At 39.0% G+C, this 23,295-nt stretch overlaps 1 protein-coding gene across 2 annotated transcripts in view; it reads right to left on the bottom strand.

Moving 5' to 3' along the window:
* The window catches only part of LRP2 (LDL receptor related protein 2), a 182,818-nt gene that overhangs the window by 143,488 nt on the left and 16,035 nt on the right, over positions 1 to 23,295 (bottom strand). For both annotated transcript variants that reach the window (XR_006058749.1, XM_042243763.1), the window contains exons 2-3: positions 3,267 to 3,374; positions 1,126 to 1,248 (exon numbers count right to left, since the gene is read on the bottom strand). Coding sequence is in view for 1 of the 2 variants with exons in the window: in XM_042243763.1 (XP_042099697.1) it covers positions 1,126 to 1,248; positions 3,267 to 3,374 (231 nt within the window). In the remaining variant the exon portion in view is untranslated. The remainder of the gene's footprint in view (positions 1 to 1,125; positions 1,249 to 3,266; positions 3,375 to 23,295) is intronic.

Raw genomic sequence — 23,295 nt, 5'->3', positions numbered from 1 at the left:
TTACACCAAAGTCAAACTCATGAGTATTGAGAATTTCCATTACTTTCCTCAAAAGAAGGCATCTAGTGGCCCAACTGAGAAGAGTTCATACTCCGTGCTGGCCTCAAAATTCCTGGACTAAATCCCATTTTTTTTATAAATACACCCAGAACCCACTGAAGCTCATAGCATCTCCACTGCTAGTCACCTAACAACTAAACAAGCTCTCACATGAAGTACTCATCAAAACATCTGTTTCTTCTGTGATGTTTGTGGGCAATGACTATGAGAAAATGCCAACAGGATCATGGCTATCTCAAAACCAACACAGAGTGATGATAGATGGCCACTGATTTGTGGGATGTAGTGATGATAGATGGCCACTGATTTGTGGGATGTGCAAGTAATGAAACAGAATGCGGGAAAGTTCAAAGATGAATGCTACACAGTAATCAGAGCTGGATAGTTCCAGGGGACACCTGAGGTCAAGAGCTAGAGGTGGTTCATTATAGCCTTGTATCTTCTCTCCATCTCAATCCATCAAGACGTTGATGCTTTCTCTTCTAGATATTGAAATGTGAATTATAGGAATGTAAAATTCAGGACTTCTACAGCTTTCATGCAATCATGAAAAGCCAACAGACTAAAAAGACAGGAGGGCAGAACAGTGGAAGAAAATTGGATGATGTTATTAATTCAAGGAACTGAGATTCTCCATTATCTTCCAGTCAATCCTGGAACAATGCTACATTTCTATTTGTTGTGTGGATAATAAATTCCCTTTTTGTTTAAATTTTTTGAGTTACATTTTTTCATTCTTTGCAGCCAAAACATCCAACTGCCAGACAAATGAAGACCCTCACATATAGACACCAAAAAGTGTTTTGTTTCGCTCTGAAGTGTAACATAACCTGAATTAAACACTGGGAATCTAAATCACAGGGATGTATTGATAAATCTTTAGCACATTCACACTTTAAGTATCATCCAACCCCTGGGTGAGATGGCTGGCACAGATTTCCTTGTCCTTCAAGGTTCAACTTTTCTTTCATTTACAAAGAATCATTTCATTGTGTTTTGTATTTGTAAAGGTTAGAATTTAAGGTGGCCAAAGGGCCAAAGCAAGACTCCTCTACAAGCACTTACGGCAATGCCGACGTTCATCTGCACCATCATTGCAGTCATCTTCCCCATCACATACCCAGCTCTCAGGGATACAGAGCTGTTCATTCGGACACAGGAACTGGTTGGAATGGCAACTACTGGTGGCTAAAATAAACCAGAAAAGAACTCATTGTGTCAAACATCCACCCTATTATACCAACAAGCAATACTCCTTTTAAAGGAAGTACGTCAACTACTGCTCAATATATTTGATAGCAAATATTAAAACACCTTAGAGTCTGTGGACCTTAGCCAGTGTTCACTGTCAAATAATCTCAATGGTATCACAACAAATGATGATTCCAAAGAGATACAAAATTCCAGAGAATAAAACAAATAGCATACATACATACAAAAACACACATACAAAGTTATGACCAAAACAATATTAAATTTTAATTTTAATTACATTTTTAATTTTAATAAAATCAACCATTAGTTTATAATTATTACATTACTTGAAGTGTGTTGTATTGTAACAACAATAGTAAAGCATGAGGATAAATTGTAAAATCCATGAGATTTGGAAAATAAGACCCCCAAATCAAATCATTTTATTATTTCCACAATTTATTTGCTTTAAAATCTTGAGCAGGGTCTCTGAATCTCAATGTATGCATCATAAAATGGGGTCTATACTTTTCTCACACTGCTGTAAAAAATAAGAAGAGTAACATATGTGAAGTGTTGGCTCCTCAGTCATGTCTGACTTTCTGCTACCCCATGGACTGTAGCCTTCCAGGCTCCTCTGTTCATAGACTTCTCCAGGCAAGAGTACTGAAGTGGGTTGCCATTCCCTTCTCCAGGGGATCTTCCTGACCCAGGGATCAAACCCAGGTATTCTGAATTGCAGGCAGATCCTTCACCTTCTGATCCACTGGGAAAGCCCCATCGTATGTGAAAGTGCCATGCGAATTAGTTACAATCACTATTGTCATTGGTATGTTGCTATTATCATTGCTATGGGACATTGACAAATCTGTTGGTGTAACTGTTATTCCTTTATATCAGAATACACTCTTAACTTTCTGCTCCTAGTGTTTAACCTAAAATGAACTCAGTAAGCCCAGGAGGCAAATAGATAACACATGATCATGTCTCTACAAATAGAACTACTCGCTTACTCAAAGTGTGGTTTCCAGACTAGCAACGTCAGCATCTCCTGGGAGCTTCCAGAATGCCGAATCTCAGACCCCACCTCAAGCATGTGGAATTAAACCCTACACTTTAACAAGCTCTCAAGGTGATCCATTACTGCATGAAAATTTGAGAAGTACCTCCAACACCTATGCCCCACACTTCTCCCATTCTCAAAGTGCACTGTCATCCAAACAATACACCAAAGTTTGTTCTGTTGTGCCAAAGGATGGCAAACAACTCAAATTTTCACCTGCCTTCTTGGTTTTTGGATTATAATCATCGCCTATTCACCTATCAAAATGGATGAAACTGCAATAGTGTGATAGATCTCCTATGGCGAGGTGGGAGAAAAATGGATATAAGGGTTGGGATTAGTACAGCAAGCAGGAAGCCTTCAGTAGATAACAGCTTCTTTATGCCTTAGTTTCCTCATCTGAAGCCTACTTCAGAATATTATGGACAGAAATAAACAAAGAAATAACGTGGAAAATGATTTTCATAATTACTTGTAAGTTAAAAAGTTAAAGTTGGTGTCTATATCATGTTTTTAACTGAAATTTTTAAGAATATAAGCCGCACTAGCCACTTCTATGACCACTTCACAGTAATTCACACAAGTTCCTCCACATCCTACTACATCCTGTTTGTGAAAACAGACTCCCTGAATTACAAATCACAGCAGTACAGACATTGTTTTTTTGTTCTTGTTCGTGCACAAAATTTGCAGACTGCATAATATGAAATAATCGCTTATACGCTTCAGAAAACAACTCAGAAAGTTGGTTCCGTACCAAGGTGCTTGGATAAGACACAAACTGATGTGAACGGAACCTCTTCCTCAAAAGGGTCTGAATTTTAATGCCACTTTAACGCTGAAGATTGGAGCTCAGTACAAACTATTAAAGTCACAACTCTGTCTTTGTTACAGCTGAAATCACTTCTGTCACTCAGAACAGCGCTGAGCCCCGCCCCTCTTCACTTACGACAGCCAATTTCATCCGCGCCATTTGGGCAGTCTCGGGTCCCATCACACCGCCAGGAGGCAGTAATACACAGCCCAGGTTGGCACAGGAACTCATTACTGCGACATCCTGTAATCCCACAAGCCAGAGAAAGCCAGTTTAAAAAGTTGAAATATCCACACAGATATTTCAAAGAAATACAAATTTTTGATGAAATAAAAAAGTATCCCACTAATTAGTAATCAAAGGATGTAAATTACTAATATATATACAACTAGGAAAACATTTTTATGATTATATTCTGTTTTGGGGTTTGCAGGAAGGTTATTTTCACACACAGCTAACTAGAAGGCACCTTGATGTAAGGAATCTGGAAAGCAATTTGACAACAGTTATCCTGCTTTTTAAAAGCACTTATTCTTTAATTTAAATACTTCTTTAATTTAATTTAATACTTTTACTTCTACACTTTAACAAGCTTCTAGGTCTTTTTTTATCCCTTAAGGAATGAGGCAGAGAATTTAAAAATTTATGTGTGGAGATTTTCATCTTAGTATTATTTATGATAAATGAAATTGCAAGCCTCCTAAATATCCAATGTGAAAATGATTAAATTTTCATGTATCTATATCTATATATCATATTAGGAACTCATTAAAATAGTTATGAGGAACTAAATGATTTGGAGAAATATTTGTAATATAATGTAACAAAGACAAAGGAACAAAATTTTACCAAAAGTATATATAAAAGAAAAAAAGCACAGAAAAGACCAGAATGCTAAGGGTAGCTATCGCTGATTAATAACGTCATGAGTAACTTTTTCATATGTGTGATAGTGCTTTTTTTTTTCAGTTTCACACGCTACAGTTTAAGTCCCTTTTTATTACTAAATCATGTACAGCAATTTATGGTTCTTTGTTCTTAGATACAGACCAACATCTTGGCTTTTTGTTTGTAACTTATTTGTAAGATGTCAGGTACAGCTCTTCTCCGGCAATAAACAAAGGCCAAAAAAACAAAAAAAATCTCTGCAGCCAATCTTGAGTACACAAACTTGGCATCAAAGTTGCCACATTTCCAAGTGGCAGTGATACCCCTGGTGATACCAGAAAGAGAATATAACTTAAAGAAATTAATTAAATTCAACCAGTATATCCTGCAGTTTTCCTACTTCTCCCTGGGGGACTGATCTGGCAGTTGGCGGTCCTCAGAGTTTTCCCAAACACCTGACCAGCGACCTCTCCATACATTATGTGCTGTATCATTATCGTGTTTTTTTTTAAGAGAGCAGCCAACATCAGCCCAACTTGGAGAAGACTCAAAATTATTCTTTCACAAGCCCATGGTGGTAGAGGAATAATTTGGGGGGTTGGAAGAATAATTATACTTTCCTCAGGCATTTAAGCAATCATGCTAAATTATCCATTTCAATGTTTGACTAACTAACCTGAAATTAAGTAAATATACAGATCAATTACTTACTCCCAAAATAAATAAGCAACGTGCTATCCTGTCTTGTGTAAAGGCAGGCATATCAACAGCATGACATAAACATAGTTAAGTGATCTATTCGTAGGGGATATAGGCTACTTTGTTCATGGAATGTTCAAATCTGATTGTCTGGTAGTGACATCCTGATTTATAATGTATGCTGCAAATGGTCAGAAACTTTCCTTGACTAAATGGTGGTACCGAGTGGTACAGGAATACGTACACCCAAATACCTTCTATAGACTAATGCATGATGGTGGTTGGTGGTGCAGGTCTGGGGTTGGTGGTGCAGGTCTCTTATCAACTACCTTTAAAACACAACAACCTCCCTTGCAAAAATGCCCCTAAGGAATGTACAAATTCACTCTGGAATCCCAGAACTTCTCATTGGATTTTGTTCTACAAAGCAATATTTCCATGAGAGATTAGAGGCTTTGGAGGTTTAGCTATTAACACAACATATATTAAATCACTTTTATCAATTAGGTCTATTGTTAGCAATCCAACATAATACATTTGTAAATTCAGTACATTTGTTTCCCTTAGTATCTAATAATTTCTGGTTGAAAAAGTGTAGCTGTCTAAAGGTCAGTCGACTTACAAAGAGTTTCCTATTGCTAGAAAAATCATACACTTAGAAACTGAGCATACTGAAGCAAATTCTCAGTACTGCCTGTTTTAAACACACACACATATATATATACATAGTTATTTCTTAATCAACCTTTTTTCTCTTTTCATTAAGCAACTTTTATTACAAGTCAAATGTTGAGGTTGTTCTTTGTTTTTGCTAAATATGAAGTTAAGCATATCATGAAAAAATACAAAATAGATACACAAGATTAATTTCTTAAGCACTTAAAAGGCAATTGTTAAATATCACACATTAAAAATTTTTTTAATTGATAGGGGAAGTTTTGCAATTAAGTAATCCTTTCTAGTTCATATTTTTCACATTTGACCTCCCAAATACTCAATCATCTAAATATATGAAGCCCAATTCACTCAACTTATAGATAATTCTTATAACAATAGATCCATGATAATTCACCAAGTTCATCTTTTCAATGTCAACTTCCATGTCTGTTATAAGTCCCAAATGACTATTATTTGGAAACACCTCTCAAGAAAAGCAAATGGGTACTCTTATCATTGCTGGGTGATAACTTATCAATCAAATGGTCCACTATTGTTAGAAAACTGCCATCCATTCTATTAATATTACAAAGGGAATATGTACTGTGATAAACATAATGGAAAAGAATATGAATGTGTATATATGAAATATATATGAAAAGAATGTGTATATATATATATATATATAACTGAATCACTTTGCTATACAGTAGAAATTAACACATTACAAATCAAATATACTTCAATTAAAAAAAAATTTTTTTTTAAAGCAATGCAGGGAAATTTTTAAAGTTTTAATCTCTTCAAGAAAAATTACAGTGGACATAGGAATAACCTGTTTTTTAACCTTACAGAGCTCCAAGCTGGAGAAAAACAGGAGTAATCCTTTCTTCATAAATAGCCATAGAGTTTCCTGGTTTAAGTGTTGGGCTAAGAATGTGTTAAGATAAGATACTAGAGTAACAGATAATGCCTCAAGGAGGAAAGAAGTTTGTTTTTCCCGAAAGGGCACAGCACAGAATTGAGAGCACCAGTTCTGTATCCTTCACAGCCTCTAAGCACAGTGCTGGGCACATGAGACAGTAAACACATATTTACCAGGAAATGAGGATTTCTCTCTGTAAAATTTAGTCTGTTGGGATCATTACAGACAGAGATTCATAAAACCATCAAGGCAAACAATGTCTTTTAATTGAAACTTACTATCTTAAATCTATAGAAAGAAAAATGAAACCTGGTTTAATCTGAAATAGGAGGACTATCTAAACGTTTTAAAAGAAAGAGAAAAATATTACTGTATTAATGTTTCATTCGTTTGCTCTTTCCCTATAACAGTTTCTTTTTCCTCTCATGAATTCTCTTCTTAGAAGAAAAGGGCAAGTTGTAGTCAATGGAACATTGTCCAAAGTTAACAGAGTAAGGTAATTTCTATGGCAAATCCTATTTTCCTGCTCGATCCTCTAACACATGCTGTTCTATCCAGATACTTTTGGTCTACCTGAGGAGGTACATGTGCTCTTTTTAAAAGCATTTAACACTATGTGGCATTTTAATAATCCTACCTTCCCTGAACTCAAATACACTCCTCAATTCACCCATAATTTTTACTTTACTTTTTTGGTATTTACTTTTACTCCTTTGGTGCAGACAAACATATTTGTGATGTTTATAAACCGGTGATGGTTTACTACAATTTTCACACCTTATCCATAGCAACAAGGCCTGTCCCCTTTGGAAGATTTAAAGTCACTTGCTAATTTCCAAACTTTACACTGCAGCCGTGATACCCAAGGGTAACAAATTGTCTGGTGACCTTGCCCTGCCTAATGTCAACTAGTGGAACAGCCAACTCAACTGATGGAACTGAAGCAAGACAGGTACAGCAAACCAACCTATTAACACTACTCTTCACGTGCAGCATTTTAGCTGCCTGGCTTTCAGAACAGGCCGCCAAATAAGTGGTCAGAATTACTTTTTTTTTAAATCCAGTTTACAAACAAATTGAGTTGACTGCTTCCTCAAATTGTTTCAGAGCCCTGACGTTTTGATAGAGGGAAACAATATTGGTATTAAAAGGATATTTCAAGGGACTTCCCTGGTGGTGCAGTGGTTAAGACTTCACCTCCCAGTGGAGAGGGGTATGGGTTTGATTCCTGATCAGGAAGTTAAGATTCCACATGCCTCACGACCAAAAAACCAGAACATAAAACTGAAGTAATGTTGTAATAAAGTCTTTTTAACAATGAAAAACAAAGCAAAAAGTATATTTCAAAAAGTCAAGGGCTTTGAGGGAAAACCACAATGCCAGTTGATGAGTGATCATGTACACACATTATTTAAATGCAGTTTCTTTTTAAAAGAAAGACCAAAAGAATATGATGTCAGATTCAAAAAAGCCACAAAAAAAATTATACCCACTGTGTGCAAGACTTTGTTTAAGGTTTGTGAAAGAAACAAAGAATGATAAGCTATGATCTTTCTTATATAGAGTTTATAAATTTATTGGGAACAAAAGTTATTTATGCATTATAAATTACATAACCATATAACAACAATAGCTGCTATTTGTTAAGTACCTACTATGTACTGATGATATAAAAATGATGATATAGATGATATAAAAATCTTTATACACATCCATTAGATTATTTTAGAAATAGATGAAGTGAGAGTTCTGTTTCCTTAGTAGGAGAACTTGCACCTCAGAGACATCAGTCAAATTCCCACAGATGCAGAAAATGAATTTTTTTGCAGAAAATGATTCAGACCCAGCACCTATATTCTACTCTTCATCTCACATCCCCCAAAACAAATGACAGTTTTCAATTATTCATAATTTACTTATTAAGTGCCAGCAGTATTTTAAGTGTTTCCCACAGATGATCTTACTTATCCTCACAACTATGAGATAATACTGCTATAATACTATGAGATAGTATTAATAGCCCCATTTCATAGATGAGAAAACTGAGGCTTGACCAAATCTCACAACTGGTAGATGGAGAGGCAGGGATTCACACAGCAGGTAGTATGACCCCAGAGCTGTATCATATGACGGTAAATGATTTGGTTCCAAATAAGCACCAGAGACAGTAAGAGCCAGTTGGTCTCACGGAGGAAAAAAATGAACACCATAAGACGGTGTGATGAAAGAAGGCTTCTTGAAGGAGAAAAGACTGCACTGGGCCTGTGTGAAAGACCAGGACTTGGGTGGATGACGGAGAGACCAGCCTTTGTATAGGGTCCAAACAACTTGAAGGAGGCCCAGCTTGGTTGAAGTTTAATGAGCAGGCCTCCAAAGCCCAAGCACGGGAACCTCTTCAAACATGGGGGACAACGACACTGGGTGATGGAGAAGAAAGGGCCTTGAATGTCAAGAACAGAGTGACATGGTCAAGTGGGTTGAGAGTGAGAAAACTAAGAAATCTTTACTGCAAGTAACTCTATTGGGCTTCCCTGCTGGCTCAGACTGTAAAGAATCTGCCTGCCATGCAGGAGACCTGGGTTTGATCCCTGGGTCAGGAAGATCCCCTGGAGAAGGGAATGGCATCCCATTCCAGTATTCTTGCCTGGAGAATTCCATGGACAAAGGAGCCTGGTGGGCTACAGTCCATGGGGTCACAAAGAATCGGACACAATTGAACACTTTCACTTTCACTTCAGTAACTATTAAAACTAAAAGGCTCTCTGGGTGGATGCAAATCTGAATGAAGATACAGATTTGGCCATGAGAAGGCCTTGGGCGCCTCAGAACCTTGCCCAGAGCAAGAGCTTGCTGAGCAAGGCAGTGGGTGGTTAACTCAAAGGCTCCGGTAGGCATGGGGCTCACCCTGCAACCCTTCCAGTTGCCCCACAACTGATTCAATGCCTGGCAGATGGCCAGCAGTTTCCACAGGTACCACCCAAGGCCTCCTAGTGTTCTGTCTTTTCCAAGCTGAATGGATGTGTCTGAGCATCCAGCATGTGGAATTCAGCCAGTCCTTGTGAGATAGCAGGTTGCAAAGACTGCTGAAAGATTTAGTAATTTTTAAAGTGTCTTTTCAATGATCAAAAGGCAGCAGAATAACATGATACACTATCAGAGAAGCCTCTCAATTCTGGGAAGTGGGAAGTTACATTTCCACCTTTTCTAACTGAGCTATTCTTCCCTCATTTTGTTTAAACACTAGCTACCAGCCATTCTCTATCCTCATCTCTTCCACACCACTTCTTTTTCCTTAAGCACCTCTTAGCCCTACAATCAGAGAGTCCATCAGCACGGCACTGAAATATAAATAAAATCACACTTCCCAGGGACTCTTGACAGGAACGCGATGGGCATGTAGGGTAGGAAAATTATTCAACTGCGCTGGGCACAGCAGGTAGTATGACCCCAAAGCTGTACCACATGACAGTAGATGGCCCCTTACAAGTGGAATGACAAGAGTGCCCATCCCCTGTGATGTAACATGCATGTCCAAACACCCTTGAGAGTGGTGGTACCACCCCCGGTGGAGAACAACTTAGAACATCTAAGCGGCTTGGACGTTCAGAGCTCAAAATGTCTTACCCCACATGAAAGAGATCATCTAAGAAAACCCCTATAATAAATTCTTCCCTCCTAACGATAATAAAATTTCTTTAATGGTAATCCTACTCCCTCCCACCCATCAATAAGAGGGCCTGGGGTTGGGCAATATCATGCCCCAGCTACTAGTACCAGCACCTTGAAATGAACTTCCATGGGAGTGTGATACAAGAATCCCAGTTCCAGGAAAGCCTGTTTCACCCTGGAGTGCTCTATCAGGAGTCCACAGACTTACCCATTCAAGGGTGAGGGGAGTCACAGGAAAAAAAAAAAAAAAAACAAGCCAAAACCTTAAGTCCTCAGGCAGTTGTTCTTCACTAATGGAAAGGATCACTGCTATGACAAGCAAAGTGAGAGACACACCTGCTTCTGGTGCAACCTTTTCCTATCTGTGTAATTATTAGAACAAAATATATACGTATATATACTTTTGTCAAACACCCTCTCCTCACCCTGCCACACTTATAAAGAAAGAAAGATATTAATTGACAATCATCTGAGTGCCTGAAACATTCAAAAGAAGCTATTTTGACCAAGAACACTCAGCAGTGAAAACTGCCTGCCAGCCAGTACCAAACCCTGAAACTGTTTGTTTTAGTCTTTCCTGTATTTTCTCATATAATCCATGCTGTTTTCTTTAGCAGCTGAGTCACTGAGGTTCCTACAGAGGGACGCATACTCCACCTGGGAGAAAACTAAGCCCAAGAACTTTGTCCCCAATCCCCACCAAGGAACTAACTGCTTATCTGATAGCCAAAGAGCTACAGGTATAGGATGCTGAAAGAACACTATCCAAACCAAAGAAGATAGTCCCCTGCTCTGGTTAATAAGAACCCAGTGAATCCAGCTCCATCAGAAAAGAGTCCAGCCTCCTTCAACACCATGTCTTAACACGACTTGTACAAAAACTATAAATCACCCCCATTAAGAGCTGATTTCCAACCCCAGCTGCCCAGGGTATTCCTACATGGCTTATTGATTAGCAATCTAAATTATTGGGGAAATAGTTCAATGGAATAAAAAACTAAAAAAGGAAAATCACACACTTCTGAGAAATAAGGGACTACACAGATCCAGGCAAACTGCTTTCCTGCTTAAGGCTTTTATAGGGTGTGATAGACCCACTCTCACGCCGAATGCAGAGTTCATAAATAGCACCAAACCAGGGTTTCTCTCATGAACTAGTCCCAAGTGTTGAACCATAAGTCAAATCAATACACGTGTGGTAAAGATACAGGCATCATTGCTGTTTTGGTCATCTTAAGTAAATTAGATCACAGGTTATCAAACGATCAATGGCTTGAAACCGTAAGTTAGGACAATAGCAGGAGAAGAAGAAATTGACCCCCAGTTGATGGATTTGGTGATTCTCTACAGTCACAGGGGAAATCATTTGTAACTACAAAACAGGTCTTCTGGACTGAATCACACAAATACTTTCTTGTTCTGATCTTATTTTTTTTTAACTTTTATTATTAACTTTAAGTATAATTGACCGACAATACTGTTTCAGGTGTTCAATACAGTGAATCAATATTTGTATAGCTTATACTCCACTTAAAGTTATTAGAGGACTTCCCTGATGGTACTATGGATAAGAATCCACCTGCCAGTGTAGGGGACCCAGGTGTTATCCCAGATCCAGGAAGATCCAACATGCCATGAAGCAACTAAGCCCGTGCGCCACAGTAAGCCCAAGTGCCACAACCACTGCAGCCCACATGGCCAAGAGCCCATGCTCCACAACAAGAGACGCCACCACAGTGAGAAGCCCGAGCACCACAGGGAAGAATAGGCCCTGCTCTCTGCAGCTAGAGAAAGCCCGCACGGAGCAACAAAAACCCAGCTCAACCAATAAATAAATAAAGTTACTACAAAACATGGGAATTCCTAGTAGCTCAGACGGTAAAGCGTCTGCCTACAATGCTGGGAGAGCCAGGTTCGATCCCTGGGTCAGGAAGACCCCCTGGAGAAGAAACGGCAACCCACTCCAGTATTCTTGCCTGGAAAATCCGGCAACCCACTCCAGTATTCTTGCCTGGAAAATCCCATGGACTGAGGAGCCTGGCCGGCTACAGTCCCTGGGGTCACAAAGAGCCGGACATGACTGAGTGACTTCACTTCACTTTATTACAAAATAATGGCTATATTCTTTTGTGCTGTACACTTTTTCCTTGTTTTTATTTAACAAACCCTTTGCTGTACTTAGTCCCTTACGCTATGCTATTTAGTTCTTGACTGTTCACAATAGTTACACCAATATACTCTCAAGACATGAAAAGGGATAAAAGCAGAAATAGAGGAAGAAAGAGAAAAGGGGAAGAAAAAGGAAGAGAGAGGGGGAGGAAAGGAGAGATACCAAAGTCAACCAATATCAGTGTCCAAATGCTAAATAAAATGAGACCTAGTATTGTACCCTAACCTCAGTGGTACAAAATGGTAACTCATTCTTCTTTAACAGTGGCCCAAATCCAGGCTGGACCGGTTTGTAACTGCTAAGTGGGTTTATAGGTCACAAATTTCATGCTAGGAACTCTGAGCTCTCACTTGAAATCTGTACATTTTCAGAAAGTGGAGATTAGGTATAGTTGTATATATATTGTGTATAATATATATAATTGTATATATATGCATGAAATTTACTCTGAAGCAACCAATGCTTACACATCAATAAGCAAGTCTAATGACAACTCTGGCCAGAAATACTGATCATTGTGAGGCTTATGGTGGGGCTTACTATAGTGTTTACACAAACACTGACCTCTTTTCCCTTCTAGTCACCTTATATCTCAGAAAGGGTTTTTTTTTTTTAATTTTTTATTTTTTTTATTGAAGGATTATTTCTTTACAGAATTTTGCTGTTTTCTGTCAAACCTCAACATGAATCAGCCATAGGTATACACATATCCCCTCCCTTTTAAACCTCCCTCCCACCTCCCTTCCCATCCCACCCCTCTAGGTTGATATAGAACCCCTCTTTGAGTTTCCTGAGCCATACAACAAATTCTCCTTGGCTATCTATTTTACATATGGTAATGTAAGCTTCCATGTTACTCTTTCCATACATCTCACCCTCTCCCCATGTCCATCAGAAAGGGTTTTATAAGAAGCTCAAAATTCTCCCACCATGACCTGATATATATATGAAAAATAAAGGACAGAAAAAGTAAATGAGAATAAGAGACCAAAAGAAGAGTGATACCAAGGTGATAGGAATTTATTATGATTCTATCAAGAACAGCACGTTATTCTAAAGTGTGAGCTCCTAAAAGTGGGAATAAACACCTCTGTAATCCCAGAGCCTAGCACAGAACCTCCTAGTAACCAAATCAATAAACAAACGATATGAGACGCATTAGAATAATGTGGGTGAAGCTGATTTCCAAAAGATTGATAAAGCCTTGAGATCATGATGATTTGTGTACTTTTCTAATGGATCCTGCCATTTTCCTTCCAATCTAACTACCAATGGAACAATTACCTTCCATATTGACTCTCTTGAGAGTCCAAAAGACTCTTCAGAAGCCAACCTCAAACCCCTGGGAGCCCTTTATGTGTCTGGGTCATTCTCTGCTAATTCAACAAACGATGGAACTCCCCCCTTCCCCTGACCTCAACCCATATTATACAAACTGTTTATGTGCAGCATTACTCTGGAGTACTCTGTACCCGCCCCTACAAAAAAAAAAAAACAGGGGGAAAAGGAAGCCACAAGAGAAGACCTGATTCCACAAATCAAAATGTGTAATTGTTATAGCACATGGATCTCTGCTCAATGTTATAGTACGTGCTGGATCACAGGGAAGTTTGAGGGGTAATGGATATATGTTTCCAAATCCTGAGTCCCTTGCTGTTCACCTGAAACGATCACAACATTGTTAAATCGGTTATTCCTCAATACAAAAAGGTTTTTAAAAATGTGTAATTTTTATTATAAGTGATTTGCTAACCTATGCATGAAGTTAGTTTCCCTGCAGAGTCAAAGGTAAAGGTGTATTTGGTAACTTGGGGAGCCATAAAATAGGATCTATTACATTTGCAAAGACTTTCATGGTAGAATGATATAAAATGTCCTGTGTCTCCTCTACTACAGTGATTTTAGCAGACTGAACAAAAAGAACTTCAGGACATGCCTCACCAGCAGGCTATCTGTTAAACCAGGAGTCCTTTGGCCCTGGTTTGTTATGCCTGGGCTTAAATAGCATTTATGGGTCTCCAAATCACTTCCAGGCTCCATAAATGTCATCACCTCATGTTATAATGTGAAACTCAATAGCTTGTTGACACAGAATCAACAATATTATATTATCACCCACTAATATCCATGTGTAATGAAATAGTATTTGGGTTTCTAACTAAATACAGTGAATTTATAATTCCCCAATATTAAGAGAAGCTTAAATAAAATTATAAGTTTATCTGCAGTGATGGTCAAAAGCAGGAAGAAAAAGGTAACATGTTTCCTAAGATTTCACCTAATCTGTATTTAAGTATCAATAAGTAATGACCGTAAGAACCTATTTTCATAATAAAGTGTTAACCATGCAATAAAATAGAACTTAAAATTTTAATGATGGAAAAAAATAATGGTTTCAGTAATAAACTATACTAGGAAGTACATACAACAAAATCTCTGACACAAAAAATTAAAACTATTGCTTACTGGAATTTTGCCTGTATTACACTTTTTAAAAAACTACAAGAAAATAAACTGGTATTAGGAATTTTGGTCAAGAATGGAGTTTTTAATTATCATCTTAATTCTGAAAATGAGACATCTAGAATTATACAGTGCTGACTTAGACAATAAATGAATAAGTTGAGATTCCAAATACAGCTATTATTTAAAGACAATTTTAATTAAATTTAGTAAGAAAGTCAGATTTTTCAATTAGGGCTAAAATAAGATAGTGATAGAGAAAACACCAGACTAAGATCCAAGACACATGGGTAGCACAGACTACTGTTCCCATATCATTCAAAAAGTTCCATGAAGGCTGGAATTCTGTTTTATTCACTATTAAATTTTCAGTCAGTAAGGATTTCTTGCTTAACTGACTTAGGTTGGTGAACATGGATTTAAACTCTGATATGGAGTTCCCTGGGTTTCCCAGGTGGCTCAGTGCTAAAGAATCTTCCTGCTGAAGCAGGAGACACAGGTTTGATCCCCTGGTCAGGAAGATCCCCTGGAGAAGGAAATGTCAACCCACTCCAGTGTTCTTGCCTGGAGATTCTATGGACAAAGGAGCCTGGAAGGCTATAGTCCATGGGATTGAAAAGAGTTGGACACAATTGACTAACACTTTCACACTTTTTTCATGCTGTTACCTTACCTGCAAAATTTCTGACCTGCAAAACCAAGTTCTGATGAGGATTAAAGAGGTCCCTGTAAACCACAAGCACAAAGCCTGAAGGACAGCAGTCCCTCTGTGAAGGGTGACTCCCTCCTGGGCATACCCACTTCTCATCCATCTCAAATATTCTAACAGCCTACAAAGTAAAATATTCAGGAACCAGTGCCTTCACCAGATAAGACCTGTCTGTTCCCCTAACTAATTGAGAGAAAACTCCCAGAGCCTGAGCCCCCTTGCTTGTGAGAAGCTCAGCATTTAGAGTAAGGTGGTTGGTTGCCTGCCCATGAACAAAGTAGCCACTGGCCCAGTCTGAGATCAAGGACAAGACTGAAAATCCAGATTTATCCTAGGAAACACAGGTCAAGCTGGGGCCAAAACCAAGCTTGCCACTGGTTTTCTATTTTATTCTCAATGCATTTTCCTACAATAAACGTTTTTATTCTTCATCTACTTCAAATCACTCAATCTCAGGTGAGGCTCTGGAGTTTTTATGCAAACTCCCATAAGTGTATAATTTCAACACACACACAAAAATTTGATGATAAATATAGAGGCTTTCCCAGAGTGGATTTTAAATCATTATATTAACTTGGACACAGCAACTTTTTTATGGTCATAAAAGTATTCCCCTTGACCTCAGCACTTCCCTCAACATATGGCATAGAACTGAGGACATAAAAGAAATTCAGGATTTTAATCAAGTGAGGCTAAGCTAAAAAGCTTTTCATTGAGAAAGTTCATAAATTCTCCAGGGCCTAGGTTCAAAAACATGAAATTCCAAATTCTTCTTTAGAATGCTCAAGATATTCGGTATCTGAATTCTCTAAATGTTCACTTACACAATATAAAAATGCTACAAATGTACATATTCTTTGACTAAAATCATATGTGATTTATGACTTGCAATATATCCAAAGGAAAACTTTATCATCTTCAGTTATTACCTTCTCTCTGGTCCAACCCTTCCAAAAGGAGGAATAAAGTACCCCATCGTTGCCATGACCCCAGCCCCAGGCTGTCCTGGTAATGAAACACAATTCTCATCACCCTCCGGAATAGTCTCCACCTCATACAGCAAGCACTCCAAACTCAACTCAATCCAACAGCATGTGTTGAGGCTCTGGCAGAACACCTATTTGTATGCTTGAGGAAACAGAATAACAACTGTCAGGACACAACAGCAAAGACAGAAAGTCCAGGACAATTTGGCTGCCCTCAGTCAAGCCCATACAACCAGCCCACTCCTGCCAGGACTAAGTGAGGCCAGTTCTTCCCTGAATAAGAGTATGTTCACTGTTTGTTAAGAGCACTCAACACAAGCAACTTAAACCTAAAAGGTTCCTCTGATAGTCCAGGAATGAGACGATTAAGGCCTTATCTAGTTAGAGTCCCACCTCTGCCTCATTTCCCCCACCCAAGTCTAAAAATCCTTTCCTTCTCTTCCCTTTAGATCCCCATGACCTGGCCAAAGTGTTCTGAGCCTCAAAACCTGCGCCTAAGTGAACTTACAGCAAAGTTAAAGTGAGTTTTAAAGCTTTCTGTAGATACTGGTACTTTCAGCAGAAAACAGGAAGCCCTCAAAGAAGTAAAATTTCTAATTGTGGCATTTTAGGCTTCCCTGGTAGCTCAGACAGTAAAGAATCTGCCTTCAATGCAAGAGACCCAGGATCCATCCCTGGGTCAGGAAGATCCCCTGGAGAAGGAAATGGCAACCCACTCCAGTATTCTTGCCTGGAGAATCCCATGGACAGAGGAGCCTGGTGGGCTGCAGTCCATGGGATCCCAAAGAGTCGGACACGATTGAGCGACTAACACTTTCACTTTCAGTGCCCAAATATCTTCTTCACCAGAATGATGACACAGATTTTAGGATCTTAATAGGACTCCAAATGTGGTACATGGTCAGCTATCTTTGCTGATACCAGAAATGTCATCAGCACTGAGATAGCATTTTTCCATAAAAGCACAGGCCATCAAAAATACAGTCCAAGGGTTTCCCAGGAGAACTGGTAACATCTCTGAATCACTGTATTGTGTTTTAGATTAATCTGGGATTTAGAAAAAGGCCCTAAAATGAATGATGCCAAAACCCAAGAGAATCAAGTAATAAATATGATTTACTGAAATACTGTAGCTTTGGTTCTTTTATAAACCAAAACCCCTTGCTCTACTGTTTGTAACTCAAAGATTTCTTTCCATTGGAAATGCAAGATTTACCAACTCCACCCAATGTGTATGTGTATATCTGTGTACATATGCATGTACACACACACACACACACACACACACACACACACACACACAGAAGCCCAGTGTTTCAAAGCTTGCTGTTAAGGAATGGAGCTGATACACTTTCCTGAAGGTACACTTTCCACTATACCTGTAGGAATGCATCTCAAGTAGAGGAGTCTACTTTTCCCATCTTCCATTCGACCCAGCATGTCTAAAAGCCAACAGCTTTTCGACAGAAGTTTAAAAGACAAAGTCTGAATAACCAGATGGCTGTGTGCTTGATATATTACTCTAAAATGGGGGCGGGAGGAGTAGGGTGAGGAAAGGGAGAGAAGAGGGAAGATTAGAAACCCAGTGACTTTCCAGAGAGAAACCCCTGACATCCACACCTGGGTTCAAACCTCTAGCTCCACCTCTTACTAACACTATGGTACATGAGCATGTTACTTAATTTCTATGCCTCAATTTCCTCATCTAAAAATGAGAATAAGAGCTCCTACTCTTAAAGTTAAAATGAAGATAGGGTAAGAAGTATGGGCCTGGGACTTCCCTGGCAGTCCAGTGGTTAGGAATCTGCCTAACAATGTAGGGGACGCAGGGTTGGATCCCTGGCTGGAGAACAAAGACCCCACATGCTCCAAGGTAACTAAACCTGAATGCCACAATGAGGCAACTAAGAACCTGACAAAAAAAAATAAATAAAATTTTTTAAAAGTATGGGCCTGAAAAAAATAATAATTAAATAAATCAATAAAAAGTATGGGCCTGGCACATAAGGACATGGTCTGCAAAAGTTAGCCATGGTTACTATTTTTAAGCAGGTGTCTTCTGACCCTTTAAACTCTATATATGGTCTCCCTTCAAATTTTTCAGTGTTTGTTTGCTCCATACATATTTGCTTATACTCTAGCACTTCTGTGTTCATAATCTGCAACCCAGTTCTAAATTACCCTAATTAGAATCATAGTTTATACCCTCCAAAAAGCTGATTTAATACAGAAATTTCATATCATATTATTAAATTATCACTTCTATTTTAAAGTACATGTGTGTGTGCTCAGTTAGTCTGTTTGTGATCCCCTGGAGTATAGCCAGCCAGGCTCCTCTGTCCATGGAATTTTTCAGGCAAGAATACTAGAGTGCATTACCATTTCCAACTCCAGGGAGTCTTCCCAATCCAGGGATCAAACCCACATCTCTTGTGTCTCCTACATTGGCAGGTGGATTCTTTACTACTGTGCCACCTGGGAAGCCTTTTAAAAATTACACTCTCTCCTTAACTAAGTATTTCTTATATCCGAGGTTCACAAAAGAACGTATGTATATTCAAAATAAAACTGAATTAGAACAACAGAACTTAATTTACAAAGATAGGCAAGTTTTCAGACTTAAATCTATGCACTTTCAAAAACAAATCTATTTAGTAAGATAAATTAACTCTTCTAGTTTATTTCTTTGCTTGACAATATCTCTGTTTTCATGGAGCAACTATATCCCAATTTTTTAAAAAGACACTGCGGCAATTACATTTCTGGTGTTTAAAACGTTTAGTAATAATTCAAAAGAATTCACGTTTAACTAATAACATTAACCAGTCACCTAAGCACAGATATCTTAGTCCAAAGAAGTTATTGGTGACAATATTTACTGAATTACTAAGTTAAACAATATGCAATTATTAAGCCCTGAGATTAGTATCTACAGTCTAAGAATTCTCATTTCAGCCTGCATGTGGAAATTGTTTCTGACTGTCAATGACATTTTGAAAAAGATCAAGTGTAAAGCAAACGAGTCCTGAGCTTTTCAAAATGTAAACTGCAATGCAGCAGCACCATTACAGCAACCACTGAGAAAAGGGGATTCTGAACAAGAACTATTTCTAACTGCAAAATCAGACTCACAAAAAAAAAAAAAAAAATCAGACTCACAGATGCATATATATAGTATACATTTCAATAAGGTCAAAGGTTAAAAGAGACCGTCAAGACTCTAGAGAGAAACCCCTAAAGTCTACACCTGGGTTCAAAACCCCAGCTTTCTTTTGGTGCATCCTATGTGCCTACAACTCCTTTCTTACCCCTTAGAATCATTAGAAATAGGCTTTAGGGACTTCCTTGGGAAACCTCTCCAGGGGATCTCCCTGGCGGTCCAGTGGTTAGGACACCACACTTCCACTGCAGGAGTAACAGGTTCCAACCCTGATCAGGGAACTAAGATCCCACATGCCATGAAGCATAACCACAAAAAAAAAAAAAAAAAAGGCTTTATCCTTCTTCCATATGATAGTCCTTTGAATATTTGAAGAGAGAGCTAACCATTGTTCCTCTGATTCTTTTCTTCTCCAAAAGAAACATCAAGTTTTTCTATCATTTCTCCCAAAACATGCTTCCAGTTCTCTCATCCTCCTTGCATCTATCCTCCAAATCCAGTTCAAGTATCTTAACAAAAGTGTGGTCCTCAAAGTAGAACAAATGCCTAGGGTCACTTGACTGTCCACGGCCAGGACCACAATAGCCTACCACAATGCTCATTCCTCTTCCTCCTTCAGACACAGAATCCCAGTTTTATTCAGGTGAACAGTGTATTCGGCCAAAAGGCTATATTTCCCAGACTTCAGCTAAGTGTGGTCACTGGAGCAAGTTTTAACCAATGAGATGAAATGCAAGCAATAGGATTGTGCAGGACTTCTGGGAAGTCTCTTTTAAAGAGAGAGAGCAGGCCCTTCTTTTTCATCCTCCATTTCCACACCTAACATAGAGCACAGGTAGCCATGGCTACAGGCACTACTTTGGACATTAAGGTGACCTTAGGGATGGAAGCCACCTGCAGAGGCTGGTGGAGCAGGAAGATAGGTACGTAGGTCCCTGATGATACCATGGAAGTACCAAGTCAGCCTCCTATTGCTGGTTATGTAAGGGAGAAACAAAGCCAAACACAATCCTCTCTGCAACAGCAGTCTGCAGTAGAGCATGCCTGTCACCTACCCTGGAGGATAGAGGTGCTTTACTAGAACTCAGAGAACTTTCCACTAAAAGATCTCTTGAGTTTCCTGCTTACACATGGCTCTGTGCCAGACAGAGGATACCAGAGGAGGCAAGCATAACTCTTAGCATCAGTGGTCCTGTGCTAGAGAAAGAGATAAAATGCATAAATAATTTTAATTCATGGTGTGATGATAAGTGTTGTGAGAGAGGCTCAGATAACATTCACTGGAGACCAAGAAAAGCCCTGTGGAGGAAGGTGCATTTAAGCCTCAATATGTGGGTCTGAGGGAAGCGTGTCCCTGGCAGAAGGAACAAACTGGAACTGGCACAGAGGCAGAAATGTATAGGGCATGACCAAGAAAAAAACACACTCTTCATCCTATGTCACTGACACATGACTTCAAATTACCAAGAGAGTACTTGAAGCAGGTTTCCTTTGATGTAAAGAAAAAAAAAAAATTTTGTAAGATCTTGGCACCCTCTAAAGCCACTGAGTGCTTCCTTGTTGTCAATTTAACTCACCCGGCATTTATGGAGCACTAACGGGTCGCACAGAGTCGGACGCGACTGAACGCTTTCACTTTCACTTTTCACTTTCATGCATTGGAGAAGGAAATGGCATCCCACTCCAGTGTTCTTGCCTGGAGAATCCTAGGGACAGGGAAGCCTGGTGGGCTGCCGTCTATGGGATCGCACAGAGTTGGACACGACCGAGGCGACTTAGCAGCAGCAGCAGCAATGGACCATTGTCTATTTTTACAGAATAAGAAACTATTAAAAGAGGGGAAAAAATCACTATTTATGATCCTTAAACGGTCTGCTTAAAAGCCGAGGGTTCATGTTTGAACACACTCCTCCCTCTGAAAATCTTTCTCCTTGACCAGAGGGCACATCTGAGCTCTACTTAGACCCATGCGTCCATCACTCTTGTTCTCAGAGTTACAAAGACATCACCAGTCAACTCTGCAGAGGACCAGATTTACAGGAAGTAGGTACAAGACACACAAAATGGAAACACTGAGCCCTCTGAGAAGTTTGAAATACTATGTAACATGACATTTTGGGTCTGTGATTTCAAGCCCTAGAGGGGAAAGCCCAAATAAATGTTCTTGGGGGTAGAAAGGCAAGGTACAATGCCTGTCTTCTAATGCTTCCTTGACTTCCCTCTCCTTATAAAAAAATTTTTTTTAATATTTTTCCCCCAACAAGTTCTATGGATAGAGAATGTGACAAGTGGTTCCTTTATTTCAAAAGACACAGCATGGTGGCTGCTCTGCTGCATTGACCTAAGCAAGAGCTGGTCAACTATGAATGATTTAGCACCAGGTTCCCTGTGGGGCCAAAGGTTTACTGAATGCTCACCAAGTGCCGGACCCTGCATGCTCACAATGTCCTTTAAGTATTCTCAGGAACCTGCGGAGTAGAAATCACTAAGTAGTCCAGGAAACTGAAGCTCAGAGAGGTCAAGCAGCCTAGAGGTACATCTCTGGAACTTACCACCAGGCAGTGTTCCAGCACCAGACAGGGTTCAACCACAGGTGAACTGTGTCCAGAGGAGACCCTTCAGACTGAGGATCCTTGGGTGGGTGGAGAAGGGGGCAGGGGTCAGGACCAGAGAGCTTCCATAATAGTGGAAAGAGCCCAACATTTTGCTCAGCGGCCAGAAATGTAAATTTATATCACTGGCTTCAGCTCATCCCCCAAATTTAGGCTGCCTTCAAGGAAACTGTAGGAATTTTCTCCTTATAAAATCTGATTGATGTTAGCACTGAATTTTTGCAAATTCATAAATATATTCTCACTTCTCATACATTATTCAAGATACCGAATATTCCTTCTGGAAGGAATCCTAAATAACCCTCTATCACCTGTCCTACAAATGCAAATCCCCTGAGTGTTCAATGCCTTTCAGAAACTGCAGTGGGATGGGGGACAGTTTGGTTATGTTCAGCTCATTGTTTGGAGACCAAGACATAATCATGTAAGTAAGGAAGAGAATTTTCAACTATAAAGGTTCTAAAAATAAAAGCATTTTAGTTGTATATTTGTATGGCACTTTAAACCTGCAGTCGAGCTTTACTGACTAATGCAATCACTACATCCCAACATTTTGGTAAGTTCCTTCTCAATAGAATATCTAAAGTGAAAGTGAAGTCGCTCAGTCATGTCCGATTCTTTGCGACCCGTGGACTGTAGCCCACCAAGCTCCTCCATCCATGGGATTCTCCAGGCAAGAATACTGGAGTGGGTTGCCATTTCCTTCTCCATTTAGAATATCTAAATATCCACTCAAATTTATTTCTAGCTAAAAAACAAATTGTTATATCACTCATTCACTTTTCACTTAGAAAAAAGAAAACAAAATATTAAAGACTTCATAGTTAAAAGCTTATCCTAAAGTGAGTTTTATCATTACTTGCTACCCCCATCCTCCCTTAATGTTGCTATGTATATGCTGGTTAAGTTTCATTCCCCTAAATCTTTTCAAGTGTCCTTTCACCTGACTTTTCCTTAAAGCCATACATTAAAAGTTACTCTGGTGCATTCCTCTCAAACTATAACCAGCTAGTTCTCATTTGTAAGGATGGCAGGAAGAGAATGAGATGAGAAAATTCTCTAATTTGTCATCAATAAAATAAATCAGGAAATATAGCCTTTAATCTTGAGTATAATTTACTGATTCAGTCATTTATTTACAAAATTGATGGAAATTGTTAACAAGGAGTTAATTAAGTTAAGTCACCTGATTACCACAGTTAATTAACCACACTGACTTAATCTTC

Source organism: Ovis aries, chromosome 2 (assembly GCF_016772045.2).
Source record: "Ovis aries strain OAR_USU_Benz2616 breed Rambouillet chromosome 2, ARS-UI_Ramb_v3.0, whole genome shotgun sequence".
NCBI lineage: Eukaryota > Metazoa > Chordata > Mammalia > Artiodactyla > Bovidae > Ovis > Ovis aries.
The sequence above is the reverse complement of the archived record's forward strand: the minus strand, read 5'-3'. Positions and strand labels throughout refer to the sequence as shown.